A 15,740-nucleotide genomic window follows, 5' to 3' on the forward strand; every position below is an offset into this window, starting at 1 on the left:
CTGTGGGGAGTGGGGAGATTGGCAGGAAGTGGTGAAGGGTCAGTGGGGGCGCTGCGTTGCAGGGGCTGGTGCGGGGGTGACGGCACTACGTTGCAGGGAGCTGTGGAGACTCAGCAGGGGGGTGTCAGCAGGGGTGCTGCACCACGGGGAGTGGTGGAGGGTCAGCAGTGGGTGCTGTGGGGGCAGTTCAGTGGGGACATTCTCCTCTCAGAGGCAGCGCCCCAATCTGGTCCTAGGGCTGCTGCTTATGTCTCTTTCAGATTTGATGGGAATCTGAGGTCCCAGCCAGCAGTGGCCATTGACCATCCCACAGCAATTGCTGGGGCAGTCGGGCATCAGCCCAGTGTCCTGGCCAAACCCCACCTGGGGCATTGGCACACGGCTCCCCAAAATCCCCCTGTTGTTTCACTGCCTTGCAGTGCTAAGCAGCTGCCATCTTCCACCCCAGAGGTGGCTGCATTTCACTGAGTTCAGTGATTCTGCTAGGGCCGGTGACAGCCTGAAAGGGGGGGGGCAGGACAGATCCTGCCCATCGGCGTTACACACCCCACGCCTGTGCACAGCTCTCCTTGCCCTCTACGTGATCCCATGGAGTCCAGGGCCAGAGAGGGCATGTGGGACTGGGCACCAGGACTCCTGGGTTCTGCTCCTGGCTCTCGAGAGGGGAGCAGAGTGCGTTGGTCCCAGCTGGGACCTGGGACTCGGGACTCCTGTGCTCTGTTCCAGATTCTGCTACTGAGCGGCCAGGTGAGCTTGGGCGAGTCATTTAGGCCCGTGTGCAAACCAGGGACAATTCTGGCTGCCACTGGGGGGGGCTGTGCATCCCGGGAGGGCCCTGCGGTGCTCACCCTTCCGGTGCCGGAGTCTGGCCATGGCTGGACGCTTTCTCGTGTCAGTAACGAGGTCTTTTTGTTCCTTAGGGCTGAGAATTATTGGTGGCGGGGTCAGAATAAGAGGACCCTTAAAGTGGGGCAGTTCCCCCGAAACACAGTGACCTCCGTGGCAGGGCTGTCAGCCCACGACATCAGCCAGCCGCTAAAAAACAGCTTCATCCACACTGGCCATGGAGACACCAACCCCCAGCACTGCTGGGGCTTCCCCAATAAGATCGATGAGTAAGAACCACGTCCATCTGCTCTGCTTTCCTCTGACTCTTCTCCACTCCCCGCGGCCCTGGGTGCAGGGACGGCCGGGTGGGGTGGGGGCCATGGGTCACCTGCCCTCTGTGGGCATGGAGTCTGAGGGGATGTGTGGGGCCCTTGTGGCTGTTTGGTTTGCTCTGGCTTCAGGCCAGTCCACCCTGTCCGTGACCCTTCCCTCCCTCCCCCTGGAAGAGGCACAGGCTGCTGGGGAGCCCACAGGGAGTGTAGGCGCCGGGGGGAGATGCCAGGAATCGTGCCGCATGGGGACCGCTTAGCTTGTGGAGTCTAACTTCCACCCCCTCTCTTCGTACTAATGGGGTGCTCATGTGCATGGCTGATCTGCCCTCACGGCTGCTGGGGCTTTGGGAGGGGCTCGGGATCGCCAGCCCTCGGGCAGGGGGCAGCAGGAGCTGGCAATGCAGCAGGAGGCGCTGATCCCTGGATGGGTGTTCAGACCTCTCTTGGCCCCTTTGGCCCTTTGCCTGAGAGATTGGGGTCACAGCGCCGTATGAGCACTGTGGGAGACCTGTCCTTGAGGAACCCCTTTCCCTTCTAATGGGGTGGGCCCTAAACTGCCATGTGTTGCTCTGAGCTGTTAAACTGCTGCCTCGCTCCACCCCAGAGGTGGCTGCATTTCAGTGAGGTGGGAAGTTCCACCCTGTTGGTTGTGCATGTTTATAGCGTACATGTTAGTTCCAGCTTCTGTTAAAACCTCCTTTTCGTGGCTGCTCACAGATTTCCAAACCAAATCCGTGTCGTTGCCCACACTTGCTCTCGGCTCCCGGGAGAGGTTTGCTCAGTTTGAATTGTGTGTGTCCATTAAAAACCCTGCGTCCCCATGTGCTACACAGAGAAACAATGCAACTACCGGGGGTCAACCTGGGCGCATTTTGGAGATCCCATTGAGCTCCTTTGGGGGAATCTGGACAGTGGGTTTACAGTCAGAGACACGTACTGTTTCCACCCGTCTCTGGGTGTCTGAGACATGTCAGGGGTCGTTCCAGGAGAGTTTTAGCCTCTTGGTTCCCATTCCCACCCAGGCACAATTCCAGTAACTTCAGTGGGACAGGGCGGTGCAGAAACTGACAACAAAGCTCAGCTCAGCAGACCGGCTCCCACGGAGGCTGAGAAGGCCTGGAGCAGCAGGAGGCGGCGGTAGAATTATGTCCAAGTCCCCACAAAGCAGCCTCTGCCCCTGTCCCGGGTGGGATTCTTAACATTGGCTTGAAATCCTTGGGAGGCCTCTGCAGTGGGTGGATCCCGTCTGAGCCCAGATGGGGTCCGTGACATGGGACATTGTAGTGTGGACAGGAGCCCTCCCTCGGGGTACATCTGTGCAGCAAAAGCTGGGCCTGGCCTACCCGAGACAGCCTGAATCCTGCTGACACAGGGCAGCCTGGTCTCGCGGACCAAGGATGTGCCCGGGGTCCAGGCCAGGATGGCGCCGCCCGCACTGCACAGCCTGCACTGCTCTTGCTACGTGCTAGCTGGATTCAGGCCAGCCCACGTCGGCTGTCGGGTTCAGCCAGGCCACCAGGCGGGGGAGGAAACGTGGTCTCTGGGGAGCTGGGTCGTGCCGCCTGACCTCGCACACAGCTGACATGGAATAACCGGTGATGGCTGGGGCTCTGCACGTGTCCGCAAATGCAGCTCTGCTGGTGCAGCTCACTCCTGACCCACAGCCCCCTGCTGCCCCAGCCCCGGCCCCCCCAGCTCGCCCTGCCCCTCACTCCTGACCCGCAGCCCCCTGCTGCCCCAGCCCCGGGCTCCCCCCGAGCTCTGCCACTGCCCCTCACTCCTGACCCGCAGCCCCCTTCCACCCTAGCCTTGGGCTACCCCCCAGCTCTGCTGCTGCCCCTCCTGACTCGCAGCCTGCTGCCACCCCAGTCCTGGTCTCCCCCGCAGCTCTACCAGTGCCCCCCAACCCTGACCCGCAGCCCCCTGGTAGGCCAGCCCTGGACTCCCCCCCCCGCCCCCCACAGCTCTGCCAGTGCCCTTCACTCCCGACCCGCAGCCCCTGGTAGGCCAGTCCTGGGCCCCTATACACAGCTCTGCCAGTGCCCCATACCCAACCCCTGCCTGGCTGCGCTCTGGCACTAAGCTCCTTGCCCTGCTGCTTATCTTCATCATCCTCTGCAACTCCCTCAAATCTTTCCCACGACCTGCCCAGCAGGAGCCCTGCACTGCCCTGCCCAGGTATGGAGCAGGGGATGTGGCATCCAGGGCAGCGTGTACCCAGGGAGAGGGAACCTACGCCCAGGCCTCCGGATCCCTCCCTCTCGCTTGCCTGGCACTTTCCCACCACACCCTGCTTGGCACAGCTCACCCAGGGAGAGCCCAGCCCTGGCCCTGCCATCTCTGGGCACTGGGCCTGGCCTTGCCCTGGGCCTGGCCTTGCCCTGTGCCCTGGCCCTTGGCTGCTCCTGGGGGCCTGTCCCAGTCCAGCCAGCATGTGGAGATGGAGTTAGGGGAGGGACTCTGGAGATGGTCTGAGTGGGGCCAGGTGAGTGTGAAATCCCCCGGAACTCAGCCCCTCAGAGCTGCCACGAGGTGCAGCCTGTGGGAGCTGGACAGCGGAGACTTTGGCTGTCGTGAGGGCTGAGTGTATGGCCCCCCAGGCACACACGCACCAAGGCCAGGGAGAGGCTGGGTGGCCTGTGGTTACAGCACAAGGCTGAGATTCTGGGGACCCCACGTCAGTCCCCTGCTCTGCCACTGCCACCCTGTCTGACCATGGCCACATCCCTTAGCAGCCCCCCACCTGTTCCCGGGGTGAGAATCTGGCCCTGCCCCATGGGTGGGGGCTGTCAGCCGCTGGGGATTGGCAGTGCTGAGGGCTAGCCCCAGTCAGTGCCTGGGAGTGGAAGGGGTGGCAAACAGGGGCTCCTCGGCTGGGAGGGGTTAGTGGGCTATGCTGGTCTTGAGCTGGCCCAGGGGAGACCCGAGCAGCAAGGCCGGCTCCAGGGTTTTTGCCGCCCCAAGCAGCAGGGAAAGAAAAAAAAAAAAGCCGCGATCACGATCTGCAGGAGCTCTACCGCCACTGCTTCAGTCTTCAGTGGCAATTCGGCGGCAGGTCCTTCTCTCCAAAGAGCCGGACCCGCTGCCGAAGAGCAGAACATGCCGCCCCTTCCCCGTGGCCTCCCCAAGCACCTGCTTGCTGGGCGGGGGCTTGGAGCTCCCCCAGCCCTGCCACGTGGCTCTCCCACCCTGGAGGGCCCTGCAGATGGGGCTGCGCGGCGCCTTTCAGCCACCAGGCCCCTGAGCCGAGAGGATGGGACTGGGCTCCTGCCTGAGGGGAAGCATCATGTGGCCGGGTGCCAGGAGTGCCCAAGGGCCGAGGGGGTGAGCCTCTGGCGTGGGGCGCGCTGCTGACCATCCTGCGTGTTCTCTTCCTGCAGGCTGTACCTAGGAAACCCCATGGACCCTCCCGACGTGCTAGGTGTGGACCTGAACGCAGCCAGACCCACCCAGCTCCCGAGCCGGGCAAAAAGTAAGCCACGCTGCCATGGTGCTGCGGGGCGCTGCCCAGGCAGGCATGCCTGCAGCCTGTGCCACATGGCCTGCAACAGTCCTGGACCTCAAACTACCAGTCCCAGCATGCAGTGCTCCTTGGGACCCTGGCGCCTGCCATCCCCAGCACTTGCCTGCTGGGACCTGTAGTCTCCACAGGCCACTCGTTCACCTTAGGGGAGGGTAGCTGCAGTAGGATGCCAGGCAGCCCCTGGTTGGGCTCCCAGGCCACGTGGTGCCACGGGGAGGAGAGCAGGGGCCAGCCTTAGACCTTCCTCCCTTCTGTCAAGGGAGCCTTTCCCTAGCACTCGACCATCTCCATGGCCCAGCTGCCACCCTGGAGCCATGCTGTGTTCAGGTGGGGCTGAAGCCCAGGAGGGAGGTCCTAGGCACAGACCTGCCATGTCTGGACAGTTCTGTGACGGGTTTCAAATTCTTGGGCACCCTTGAAAATTTTTGGGTGCCCAACTGGAGACTGCTTGGCCCTGACTCTCTGCAGTGCCCCATGCCTGCCGCTCCCACTGACCCAGGTAGAGCTGAGGGGGCTCCAGCCCAGCTGGCTGCAGTGTGGCATCCAAACTTGGGCCACGTCGGAGAAACCCAGCGTTAGCTGTTCCAGCCGGATCCCTGAGCCTCAGGAGTCCTGCTGCTTCCTGCTCTATTACTGAACCAGCAGCCTCCCTGCTTCCTCTGGCTTTTCTGCCTCTGCGCTCTGCCAGCTAACCACCCCCCTCTCCTCTGGCGCCTCTCTCTTCTCCTGCAGGGGAGCCACCACCTCGGCCACCGCAGCCGACGATCCTCCTTACTAGTAAGTCAGGCCAGTTTCTGCTCCTCTCTTCTCTCCTCGCTGCTCTCTGCCAGGTATGGGGGCATGCAGGGGGCTTCCTGGCCAGGGAGCTGCTGGCTCCTGCACCAAGACACTAGGGCTAATGGGGTGCCAGCCAGCACGGGCACATGGGGCACAAGAAGAGCCCTGTTGCCGGCCAGCCCCGCGCTTAGACACAGACATGCACACGCCCTGTGTGAGCAGCAGCGAGGGCACTCAGAGCGCGGGCAGTGCCCCCTTCCCTCCATGGCCCTGCTCAGGTTGCCCCAGCCCTGCTCCCCAATTGAGGGCAGAGGTGAGTCCATGCTCCCTGCCTCATTCGGTCCTTCGTCTCTTGGTTGAGCAGGCCGGCCACAGCAGAGGCTGGTAGATTCCCCTGTCTTCTTCCACCACCAGATGCACCCAACTGTCACATGCACCTGGGCTCTCCGTGGGACCAGCCCTCAGCTCAGTGACTCAGGCCCCTCTCTGCTTCCCCCCCGCCGGCGAGTCCAAATGCCCCCTGCCCCCTGGCCCACTAGCTTGGACTCTTCTGCACATACTAACCTCTAGGCTGGGCTGGAGGCAGGTAGAGCAGGCGGAAGGCTGTTGGACGGGCAGAGTCTGCGGTGAGAGCTGGCCCCTCCAGGAGTGTGCCCCCAGGGAGCAGAGCCCAGTGCATGGGGCGGGGGGCATTGTTTGCATGCAGTGACTTCCAACCCCAGACCTAGACCTCTATGGCAAAGCTTAAACAGAGAGCTGTAGGGGGGAACAAGGTCAGGGGCAAATGTGTGGTGGTCCCGGGTTCAGATCCTGCCTGGGTCAGGAGTGAACATTGAATTTTGGTGGCCTCCCTTCCTAAGCCCCTGTGGCTGCTTGTCAGTTTCACAAGCCCATCATCCGGGAAGCCTGTGTTTGGGAAGGTGGATTCACCAAGGGCAAGTCAAGCCTGACCAACCTGATTGCCTTCTAGGATAAGATAACTGGCTCTGGGGATATGGGGAAAGCGGTCGACATGATCTATCTTGACTTTTTGATATGGTCTCCCACAGTATTCTTGCCAGCAAGTTAAAGAAGTATAGGCTGAATAAATGGACTACAAGGTGGATAGAAAGTTGGGTAGATTGTCAGGCTCAACTGGTAGTGCTCAGTGTCTAGTTAACTGCCCGGTATCAAGCGGAGTGCCCCAGGGGTAGGTCCTGGGGCTGGTTTTGTTCAACATCTTCATTAATGATGTGGATGATGGGATGAATTGCACTCTCAGCAAGTTCGCAGATGACAGTAAGCTGGGGGGAGAGGTAGATCCACTGGAGGGTAGGAGTAGGGTCCAGAGTCACTTAGATAAATTGAAGGATTGGGCCAAAAGAAATCTGATGAGGTTCAACAAGGCCAAGTGCAGAGTCCTGCACTTAGGACGGAAGAATCCCATGCACTGCTACAGGCTGGGGACTGACTGGCTAAGCAGCAGTGCTGCAGAAAAGGACTTAGGGTTTACAGTGGACGAGAAGCTGGATAAGAGTCAGCAGTGTGCCCTTGTTGCCAAGAAGGCCAACGGCATATTGGGCTGTGTTAGTAGGAGCATTGCCAGCAGATCCAGGGAAATGATTGTTCCCCTCTGTTCGGCACTGGTGAGGCCACACCTGGAGTATTAGTTTTGGTTCCCCCACTACAGAAGGGATGTGGACAAATTGGAGAGAATCCAGTGGAGGGCAACGAAAATGATTAGGGGGCTGGGGCACATGATTTTCGAGGAGAGGCTGAGGGAACTGGGGTTATTTAGTCTGCAGAAGAGAAGAGTGAGGGGGGATTTGATAGCAGCGTTCAACTACCTTAAGGGGTTCCAAAGAGGATGGAGCTCAGCTGTTCTCAGTGGTGGCAAATGACAGAACAAGGAGCAATGGTCTCAAGTTGCAGTGGGGAAGGTCTTAGGTTGGATATTAGGAAACACTATTTCACTAGGAGGGTGGTGAAGCACTGGAATGGGTTACATACGGAGGTGGTGGAATCTCCTTCCTTAGAGATTTTTAAGGACCGGCTTGACAAGGCCCTGGCTGGGATGATTTAGTTGGGGATTGGTCCTGCTTTGAGCAGGGGGTGGGACTAGAACCTCCTGAGGGCCCTTCCAACCCTGATCTATGATTCTGTGATTCTCAGCCTGTGCTCAGGAGGGGCCCAGGGCTGGGCTAGCAGGGGGCTGCGGGTCGGGACTGAGGGATGCTGGCGGAGCTGGTTTTGGGGAGCCCATGGCTGGGACTGTCAGCTCCTCACAGGCACATGCTGAACTGCTCTGTATATGCCCCACAGCAGGGACGGCACCGTCTCCTCCTCTCGCAGTATGGATCTAACTAGGGAGGGGCCTGGAGTTCTGCGCCACTCGTCCCACCACGGCTCCAGGCTGGGCTTGGTACTGCCTGGGGAAAGAGCCCTCAGCAGGGCCTGTTCCCAGGCCGGGCATGTGCCGGGGTCACCCTGTCGGTGCCTGGCCCATAGTCGCCCTGCAGTGCTGAGATCTCCCTCCTCCCTGTGTTCCAGAGCCCTCGTACGACCCCGTCAGCGAGGAGGACTCCCTCTCCACAGGCCTCAAGCGGCTGTGCCTGAAGAAGCCAGGTCCTCCGAAGGGGCTGAAGCTGGCAAAGCCGTCAGCCTGGGTGTCGGGCACCAAGGTGGGCGAGCGGCAGCTGAGCCGAGCCAAGAGTGGGGGCCCCTCCTGTGGTGAGGCGCCGCTGATTGACTTTGGGGACGAGCCGCCCCCTGCCACCCCTTCGCCGGTCGGGGAGCTGAGTGCCCCATCCCTTGCCAGGCTGGCCATGGAGGCTTTCTCCCTGCTGGACAAGACACCCCCCCAGAGCCCCACGCGAGCACTGCCCCGGCCCCTCCACCCCACCCCAGTGGTGGACTGGGACGCGCGGCCTCTGCCCCCGCCACCAGCCTACGACGACGTGGCACAGGACGAGGCCGACTTCGAGGTGTGCTCCATAAACAGCATGGAGAGGCTGGTGGGGCGGCCAACCGAGGACGAGAAGGCAGCAGAGGAGCAGTGCTCAGCGCCGCTGGAGGACAACCTCTTCCTGCCACCCCATGGGGCCAAGCAGCCCAGCCTGGCACAGACCACCGAGATCTTCCAGGAGCTGCAGCAGGAGTGCATGAAGCGGCTGCACGTGCCCAGGAGCCCCGTGCCCGGCCCCAGCGAGGACAAGCCGCAGATCCCGCCCCGTGTGCCAATCCCGCCCCGGCCCCTGTGGAGGAATGAGCCCGGGCACTGGTCGGGGGAGCTGTCCCCAGCCTCGGGGGGCGAGGAGGACCAGCCACCCCAGATCCCGCCCCGCGACCCCTTATCCCAGCCCAGCTCCAGGACTCCCAGCCCCATGGCACTGCAGGTGGGCTCCCCGCAGCAAAGGGCCAGCGTCTGCTCCCCCTTGGCCCTGGCCGCCTCCCTCTCCACCTCCCCAGGCAAGGCCATGCCCACCACGCAGAGCTTCGCCTCGGACCCCAAGTATGCCACGCCCAAGGTCATCCTGGCGCAGGACAAGGACAGTGCCAGGGGCCCCTGCATCCTGCCCATTGTCAAGAATGGCCGGAAGGTGAGCAACACCCACTACTACCTGCTGCCCGAGCCCCCGGCCTACCTGCACAAGTACCAGAAGTTCTTCAAGGAAGCCCAGAGCCCTGCGGAGCCGGCACCCCATGTGGTCAGCACCGCCACCGTCCGGCCCATGGTGCAGCAGTCCAACTGCTCGGCCAACAACAGCAACCCCGGCCTTCGCGGGGTGCTCAGGGCCTCCTGCAGCGTCCAGAACATCATCTACGACAGCAACAGCGACGGCTGCCGGGCCGCCGAGAAAGTGCGGCTGGTGAGTGGCTCCTCGCGGGGCGATTGGTGAAGGGGGCCGGGCTGGCCAGTGTCAGGGTGTGGCCAGCTTGAGCAGGGCCTTGACCCCGGCCACATGGAGAGCTGCCGCAGCACTGCACCAGCTCTGGTGTGGGATGAGACTGTCCCTGCCCCACAGAGTTCGCAGCTCGGGGAGATCCCAGGGGTCAGTGCGGGAAGCTGACTCTGCTCAGCCTGGGAGAATAGGTCTGTGTCTCACCTTCACTGTGCCTCAGTTTCCCCACTCTCCCCAGGCCCCTCTCCCAGAGGCGGCAGGTGAATGAATTGGGTGCGAGCGGACCGAGCCTCTCAAAGGGGGAAACCCTGTGCAGTGTCCACACAGCATGTTGCACCGGGTGGGTGCCCAACTGTGGGGCAGCGTGGAGTGAGATGCCTGTTCCTACCCATTCAGCGGGCTCCAGGCTCCAGCCCCTTTCGCCAGCACGAACGTCAGAGCCAGCTTGTGCCCAGACCGGACTCTCTGGGGCTGATCCTGCTTGGTTGGACCCGCATGACTCCCTCGCCACCTGTGCCATTCATATGCATTGGTGGGGCAGACACCAAGCCCTACCCCGGCACACCAGTCCCAACGGTCACGTCAAGGGCACCAGTGGGCTCAGCTCTGGCTGGCTGTGCTGCTGCCTCTGCCCAGTGAAGCACAGTCACTGGAAAGTAGCTGGTGTGATGGCATTGGCACTGCAGGCCCCTGACCCCACAGGGCACCAGCCCCAGGGCTGCCCCGAGAGAGAGGGCGCTACTGCCCTGCCCTCTGCCTGCTCAGGGCAGGACTACCCAGCCTGTGGCACTAGTGTGCCCCCACCCTGTCTCAAGTGTCCCCAGGACCTGTGCTGGGCTCGATCCCTCCAGAGCACAACTTGTGCCCACGGATCCAGCCACCCCCTGAGCCCGTCCTAAGACAGGGCACCCAGAACTGGTCCCTTCTGGCCAGGCTGGAGACGGCCCCCTGACCCAAACGCCCCTGTAGCTGGAGACCCCTGCCTGGGGAGCGTGGGAAACAGGCCGGGACCTGGCTGGGCTTGGATGAGCTGGCTGGAGGGACTGGCAGCCAGGACTCCTGGGTTCTGCTGGTGGCCCTAGGGGCCGTATCTCCCCCTCTCTGCACCTTCTTTCCCCATTTGTGCCCCGGAGGTGAAGGGGGAGCCGTCCGTGGTCAGCAGCCATTTGGGCCGGAGAGGAGGAGATCTGCACCACGCCGGACAGTGTGTTGGGGAACAGGGGTGGGACGACTCGGGCGCTTCCCTCCCCAAGTCCTGCGGCTTTTGGGGGGAGGAGTGACCCCCTTTCCCCTGCTGGAGCCCCAAAGCCAGGCCCTGTCTCTGGCTAGTGCCACAGGGACCGTCTGGAGCGGGGCCCAGTCCTCTGACCTTGAAGGCCTGGGGCGCCACCTGCTGTTCCACCATGAGATTACAGCCTCTCGCCGCTGGGGCCCACAGAGCAGCCTGCCGGGCGGGGCCAGGAGATCTGAGGAGGAGCCACAGGCTGTGGGGGATGTTCTGCTAGAAAGGGGGCAGCCATTCCCCACCAACCCAGCCTGGGCATCCAGCAACCATTGCCGGGGGGGGGACACTGTCGCCATGGATAAGTCACTGTCTCTCCTGCGCCGGTGTGCCTCAGTTTCCCCATCTGTAAGTGGGGCTGATGTGACGCTGCCTCCCAGCAGGGGCATGAGGGTGGCTGATGGTCCCAAATGGCTGGAGATTGAGTGAAAGGAGCTCCACGACGCCGAACTGCGTTGCCACTGCTCCTGGGGCCCAGACACCACGAGAATGGGCACCTCAGCCATACCCACTGACACAAATTGGACTGGTTGCTTTCCACCTTACTGATGCCCGTAACATGGCCTTTGGGTGCTGCTGAAACTGTGTGAAACCAGCCCCTTCCAGCCGGTGCCACCTTGGCCAGGTGTGCAGAGGGGACTGTGCTGCCCTGGACGTGCTGCCCTCAGGCTGTTCAGTGGGGCCCAGCAGAGCTCCCAACTCCCCACGACTCAATGGGCTGCGAGCCCTTGGCTACCTTCCAGCCCCCTGGCAGTGCCAGCCTGTCCGGACCCAGCGCTCACGGGTGCGTCTCCACAGGTGCAGGAGATGGTCCATGGTGTGACCACGGAGGAGTGCCAGGCCGCCCTGCAGAACCACGGCTGGAACGTCCTGCGGGCCATCCAGTATCTGAAGGTACCGGGCAGGGACTGGGGGGCTCCGGGACCTCCTCTCCCTCCACCCCACAGGCCATGGCTGGAGCAGTGCGCCACTGTCCTCTGGCCAGGGTGGGCACTGCAGCAGCTGGTGCCCTGTCTGCAGCGACAGGCCATGGGTTTTGGGGGGGCGGCAGGACCTGAGTCCTGGCTTGTGTGACAGCACCAAGCCTGGAGCGCCACCTGCTGGGGGTGGCCTGATCCCGTGTGGGGGACGGGGCGCTCGGTGCCAGAGGGCCCAGGAGCAGAGCTGGGCATGTGCGCCCTCCCTTCCGACCCGGGTACAGTCAGCATAGCCCTGTGCCACCGCCCCCCCACTGCACCATGTCTGCCTCTCAGACCCTCCTTATGGGGATGAAGAGCCACGGGGGAGCCCACCCCCCTCCACTCTATGCATGAGCCAGGCTGGCACAGCTCCTGGGGGATGGTGGGATTCTGCATGGACTTCGTCCCAACCCCTCCCCTGCCCAGGGCGCCCTCGACTCACCCTCTGTGCCCTGTGGTTTGCAGGTGGAGCAGCTTTTCTGCCTGGGCCTGAAGACGAGGGGGGAGTGCCACAGGGTCCTGGAGATGTTCGACTGGAACCTGGAGCAGGCCAGCTGCCATCTGCTGGACCCCGCCAGGCAGAAGTACGCCGCCCCCTGACCCCAGCCCCTCCGCTGCGCTGACGTGGCAACCCGAGGGGTTCGCAGCCTCAGCACGAGCTCACGGGGATTCCCCTTTCGTAACCTGGCCACTGGGCCCCTCTAGGGGCACCACAAGATCTGCTGCCTGCCCGGGTGGGCCAGGCTCCATCCCGTCGCTTCTTGGTGACTTCTGCAAAAGGAGTCGCAGCTGTTGCCCAGTAGGACGGACGCCGCTCAGAATCGGCCCGAGGCGGACAGCTGTGGGCACGGAGCCTGACCCCCATCCCTGGCAGGGCATGGGCAGAGCTGGTCTGGAGAGATGGAGGAACGGACCTCTCTGTGTTTCCCCAGGGGGTGGGGCCTAGCAGGGCTAGGGGAGGAAGGGCATGTTCCAGCCCAGGGACAGACTGGCCGGGCAGCTGGTGGGGCTCAGACCCAGAGAGCCTGATGCTGTGGGGCACCCCTATGAGCACAGAGGGCCTGCTGTGTCTCAGGCTTGGGCCCCCAGCTCACCTGCCCCCCTTGTCCCACAGGCGGTGACGGCAGCAGGCCGGGAAGCTGAGTCAGACCTGGAGCAGCACCTCCCACCTCCGCAGTGCCTGCCCCCATCGTTGGATTGAGCTGGCCAGAGCAGGGCTGAAAGCCTGACCAGAGGCTTGGGACTGGCGAGTGGGAGCCCCCGGGACCCCGCTGGGGGTTGCCCCAGAGCTCGCTGGAGAATTGTTTTGTAAAGAGAAATGTAATTTTAATATATATATAAATGTTCTATTGGAGAGGAACCCGGTGCCCCCCTGGCTGTGTGCTGCACCCTGCCTGCCCCTGGGCCTGGGCTAGCAAAGGAGGCTCAGGAGTGGCCTCCCCTGGCCCCCTACTCCAGAGCCAGGGGGCCCAGAGGAAGAGAGCAGCAGTCAGCGCAGCTCCTGCCCACCTTGGACCTGGCTCTTCTCTCCCAAGCTCCATGAAAGGGATGGAGCCATCACCCACGGGCCCCTTTCAGCCCCACCTGCCTCCCGGGGCCTGCAGCGCCAGGAGCCAGGCCTGGTGGGCATCCTGCGGCAGGCAAGGGCCAACGTCCCGCTGACCAGCCCTGCAGCAGTCCAAGGGCCTGGAGGAGAAGGGCACTTCCAGGGCAGGGGGCAGCGTCCAGCCTGGTCCTGCCCGGCCCTGGAGTGGCTGGCAGAGCGGGTGAGGAACCCGGGCTCACTCCATTGGCAGGACTGGGCGAGGGCAGACACGGGCTCAGGAAGCATCAGCCACACCACCTTTGGCAACCCAGGGATTGGGGTGAGGGAAGAACCCGAGGGCATAGAGCTCACGGTGGGGCCAGTGCCACTCCCCATCAGCCCCAGGGTATCCTCCCCCAGGCTGCTTTGCTTTCACCCCCTATTCGTGGCCTCATCCGTCACATCGCTGGGGTGGTGCCCAGGGGCCCCATAGGGGGCACGGGTGGGAGCAGAGCCCACTGGCACTGAGAGAGGCAGAGAGATGGGGACAGTTCCTGCAGGCACAAGGATTTGGTGGGGGCGGGGAGAGGGATTGGTGGCAGTGCCCGTGGGCCCTGTTGGGAGGCAGAGAGATTGGGGGGGGCTGCACCTGTGGGCACAGGGGTGGGCGCAGTGCCTGTGGGCACTGTCTGGGAGGCAAGGAGCTGGGGCAACGCCCAGGGGCATCATTGGGAGTGGCACCGAAGGACACAGGAATGGGGGGGGATGACCATGGGCACAGGGATGGGGGATGCACTTTGCCTGTGGAGGAAGCTAGTGCACAGAGGAGGTTGGAGGGGGGTTGTCTGCCCCTGCCCAAGGCTGCAAGGAAGGGGAGCTGCAGGGGAGGGGCACGGGGCCCCCAGTGTGGAGCAGGGTTTGTGACTCGCTTTGACGCGCGGCGAAGGGCCCCAGCTGAGTGTCGCTCACCAGCACCTGCTGCCGCCCCTTTAATGCCCTTGACTGGGTCTCATGGGTTACACACACACACCCCTGCCCCCACCACGCCAACAGGCTGCACTAGTGAGCAGCGCAGGGGCCCAAGCTCTGGGTGCCCGTGGCGCTGCCAGCTGGGCTGGGAGGCGCTGAACACAATCGGTTGGTAGTTATGTTACACACGTGTCCAGTGGCGCCAACTGAGCTCAGGGCCCCCTTGCACCAGGAGCTGCAGGGACACAGGAACGTCAGCTCAGCGTCTCCAGGGCCAAGCCCCTGTGAGGGCTTGGGGAGGGTGGCCATGGGGCTGGTGAGTGCGGAGCAACTGTCTTCCATGCTTGGGGGGGGGTGGGTGGTGTGTGTGTGTGTGTGTTAATGAAGTAGAACTGAATTGCCCTCACGTCCTGGCCCACCCGTGCCCCCCAGCTCTGGTGGGGCAGTTAGCGCTGGGGGAGGCGGTGATAGCGGCGCTGAGGCTGTTACGGGGGGCTGGAGATTCAGCCAGCTGAGCAGACCGAGCCGTGTTCCGATAAAGGGCTGATGTCAACGGGTGTTTTTTTTTTTAATTGACTAATTCCACGTGTGGGTGTTTCCTGCTCCCTGCTGCTCTGTGAGGCTCCTGCAGCCACTTGCTAACACGCAGCTGCCTTTTCCCACCTGCCCGTGGTTTGGGGGTGCCAGAGCCCTAGGGTCCCGTTCACTGCCAGGCAGTGCCACTCAGCATTCTGTGACCCAGGGCCCAGTCACCCCCGGACGTTCTGCCGCGAGCCAGCGTGGAGGCCAAGTGCGTAGGGAGAGGGTATTTCTGTGACTAATGGAAATGGCCACAGCTGTTAGAGACACTCCGGTTTCCTTTCAAGATGTGTCCCAGCCCTTCCATTTCAGCGCACAAGCCCACTCGCAGAAACTGCCTCCAGGGGGCTGCTTGCCCCATAACTTCTTGCCCCTTCCTCTGGAGCTGGCCAGAGACAGGACTCTGGACGCCATGGGGCCCTGCTGATTTCTAGTCTGGCAGTTCCTAATGGCCCAGAGGGTGGGCGCTGGGTTCCCTGGATTGGAAGCACTACAGAGGACCATCCTGCCCAGCCTATGTTACTGAACTCTTGAATGGCCCAGTGAAGGCCTTGTAAGCCACCGCCATGCCATAGTGATAGGCAAAACCCAGCCCTATATGCTTGTGGCCACACTACGAGCAGCAGGAAAGCGGGCTGTGGAGCCAGGGAGGGAAACCAGCTCCGTGCAAGGGGCCAGTGCCACTTGCTGCCTGTTCATGGCTGTTTTGGAGGCCGTACTCATCTGTGGGCTTCCAGTGGACCCTGTACAGAGTGGGAACTGTCCCCTCATAGGCGTAGGATCTGTGTGGGATGAGGAGGGGGCTAGCACCGGCCCTGCCCAAGGTGTGTGTCCAAAGAGGTGTCTTTGACGTAGTCACTCGGGGCTGATAGAATTACAAGTGTATTCGACGGCTCGTCGCATTTGTGGCACGTCTGTCTATAGACTCTAGGATTTCATTCGATTTTTTTCTTTCAAGAACATAAAATGGAACTTCAGAATGAGGCTCCCAGCCGTGAAAGCAGAACTGGGGGCGGCTTGTGCTGCTGAAGCGAGGGTGTATTCGCTTTGTAAGGCCAGCAGCACAAAGGGAACACGGAGTCCCC

At 62.6% G+C, this 15,740-nt stretch overlaps 1 protein-coding gene across 8 annotated transcripts in view; it reads left to right on the forward strand.

Moving 5' to 3' along the window:
- The window catches only part of TNK2 (tyrosine kinase non receptor 2), a 69,903-nt gene extending 56,961 nt beyond the window's left edge, over positions 1-12,942 (forward strand). For 6 of the 8 annotated variants that reach the window (XM_075068332.1, XM_032777283.2, XM_075068334.1 and 3 more), the window contains 7 exons: positions 921-1,115; positions 4,541-4,632; positions 5,416-5,460; positions 7,990-9,308; positions 11,422-11,517; positions 12,048-12,166; positions 12,697-12,942. In XM_075068332.1, coding sequence (XP_074924433.1) covers positions 921-1,115; positions 4,541-4,632; positions 5,416-5,460; positions 7,990-9,308; positions 11,422-11,517; positions 12,048-12,166; positions 12,697-12,703 — 1,873 coding nt within the window. In that variant the 3' untranslated portion in view covers positions 12,704-12,942. The remainder of the gene's footprint in view (positions 1-920; positions 1,116-4,540; positions 4,633-5,415; positions 5,461-7,989; positions 9,309-11,421; positions 11,518-12,047; positions 12,167-12,696) is intronic. The other 2 variants (XM_032777288.2, XM_032777282.2) reach the window with 2 other exon arrangements.
- The last annotated feature ends 2,798 nt before the right edge of the window (positions 12,943-15,740 follow it).

The sequence above is a fragment of the Chelonoidis abingdonii genome, chromosome 8, assembly GCF_003597395.2.
Source record: "Chelonoidis abingdonii isolate Lonesome George chromosome 8, CheloAbing_2.0, whole genome shotgun sequence".
Lineage (NCBI taxonomy): Eukaryota > Metazoa > Chordata > Testudines > Testudinidae > Chelonoidis > Chelonoidis abingdonii.